At 43.3% G+C, this 2194-nt stretch overlaps 1 protein-coding gene across 1 annotated transcript; it reads right to left on the bottom strand.

Moving 5' to 3' along the window:
• Window positions 1-619: 619 nt before the first annotated feature.
• On the bottom strand, window positions 620-1552 carry LOC110196156 (olfactory receptor 7C1). Its single transcript, XM_020969287.1, has one exon. The coding sequence runs from the start codon at window positions 1550-1552 to the stop codon at window positions 620-622; it is 933 nt and encodes a 310-aa protein (XP_020824946.1).
• Between the last annotated feature and the right edge of the window lie 642 nt (window positions 1553-2194).

The raw sequence follows: 2194 nt of genomic DNA, 5'->3' as shown, positions 1-2194 counted from the left end.
TCTTGCAACATTTGATATAAAGGGGGGAAATGCTGTGAGGGAATACAAACCTCATCACACAAAGAAAGGAAAGCTCTGAAAGCTTAACTGACTTCTTAAGAGCAGACAGTTTACAAGTGGTATACTGAGCACTAGAAGTCTCATCTTATGGACTCACACCCAAAACTCCTCTGTAAGACAGCATCATTCTGATGAAGTAGAGTTGCAGAACCAGAATTCAATGTCAAAAGTTGCCAGAGAAGCCATGTAATAGATCGATCTCTCTCTCTCTCTCTCTCTCTCTCTGTCTCTCTCTCTCTCTCTCTCTCTCTCTCTCTCTCTCTCTCTCTCTTTCTGTCTGTCTCTGTCTCTGCATCTCTCTCTATCTGTCTCTCTCAGAGGGTGTAAAGGGAAAGGGGGGTAAGAGAGAAAGAGAAGGAGGAGGAAGGGGGAGAGGAAGGGAGAGAGAGAGAGAGAGAGAGAGAGAGAGAGAGAGAGAGAGAGAGAGAGAGAGAGAGCCAAAAGAGCATAAGCCTGGAGAGCCCTGGGCATCGTGTTTGGAATCCAAGATTTCTAACAGCCAGGTATTTGGTCATAACTAATAATAACATATTCCCAGGTCCAGAGCTATTCCCCATCACTAAGAGGAGGTTGGTCTGCTAATGAGTCTCCTTAAAGCATCCTTTATATCCTTGTTTCTCAGGCTATAGATGAAAGGGTTCAGCATGGGAGTGATCACTGCATACATCACTGAGGTGATTGAGTTCTTCCAGGATGAGTGAGCAGTTGAGCTCAAGTACACTCCAAAAACTGTGCCATAGAATAACGAAACAACACATAGGTGAGACCCACAGGTGGAAAAGGCTTTATACTTTCCCCCAGGTGATGGAACTCTCAGTATGGAAGAACAAATCTTAGTATAAGAGAAAAGGATCCCTGCAAGGGGGGCAACACCCAGCAAGGTGGTTGCAAAATACATCAAGATGTTATTGATGAAGGTGTCAGAACAAGACAGTTTCAGAACCTGAGAAAGATCACAGAAGAAATGTGGGATGTCATGGTCTTTGCAGAAGGAGAGTTGCGTTGCCATCACGCTGTGGAGGAGGGAAATTAGAAGACTTACAGTCCAAATCAACAGGACCAGCAAGCCACAGAGTTGTGGGCTCATGATGGACACATAGTGCAGAGGGTGACAGATGGCCACAAAGCGGTCATAGGCCATCACGGTAAGGAGCAAATTATCCATACAAGTAAAAACCATGAAGAAGTACATCTGGGCAAGGCAGCCAACATAGGGGATGGCCTTGGTGTGCATCAGGATGTTTTCCAGCATCTTAGGGACAGTAGTGGATACCAAACACAAATCCACAAAGGACAGGTTGGAGAGGAAGAAGTACATGGGGGTGTGGAGGTGGGAGTCAGAGCCAATGGTCAGCATGATAAGAACGTTCCCAACTATAGTGACCATATATATGCCCAAGAACAGCCCAAAGAGGGGCATTTCTTTCTCTGGCTTCTCAGAAAATCCAAGAAGGAGGAATTCTGAGTCATGTGTATGGTTTACTGGTTCCATGTGGAGGATAGTTCTGTGGGAAAGAAATGGAAGAACAGGAAATGGAAATATAGACATTCCTTGTTCACATAATGAAGAGAATCTAGAACAGGGACTTCAAGACTTAGATTTCGATTACAGATCTGCCACTAACCACCTTACAATCTTGAGCAAGTTGCTTCTCTCAGTCTCAACTTCTTCACCTAAAAATGAAGACACTGGATTAGGTGATGCTAAGGTCCCTTCCAGTTCTCACATCCTATGGATTCCACTAACTACATTTATAGCATGGTATTATATAATGTAACAGTATATAAGTGAAATTACCAAAACTGCTTTTAGCATCAGTACCCTTTGAGCTAATAAATGTATTCTGAGGCCAGAGCTTGGTGTATTGAGTTTCAAGAGCCCTCCATGAGAGGGAAGTAATGTGGCAGAACAGTGGGGTGTGTTCATTTTAACAGAACTGAGAGGCAAGAAACAAGTAGAGCAGGGGTTCTTAACCTTGCTGAGCAATGGACAGACCTACCTGGCATATGGTGGAGCCTATGGACCTCTTCTCAGAATAATTTTTTTTAAAATAATTGAAGAAAATGCTAAATTTCAGTTAGAAATTGGGAAAATAAAGATGTAATTGTTCTCACCCAAGTTCATATATGCTAT

This window comes from Phascolarctos cinereus, unplaced genomic scaffold (assembly GCF_003287225.1).
Source record: "Phascolarctos cinereus isolate Bilbo 61053 unplaced genomic scaffold, phaCin_HiC Scaffold_4;HRSCAF=312, whole genome shotgun sequence".
NCBI lineage: Eukaryota > Metazoa > Chordata > Mammalia > Diprotodontia > Phascolarctidae > Phascolarctos > Phascolarctos cinereus.
This window is presented reverse-complemented; position numbering and strand designations above follow the sequence as displayed.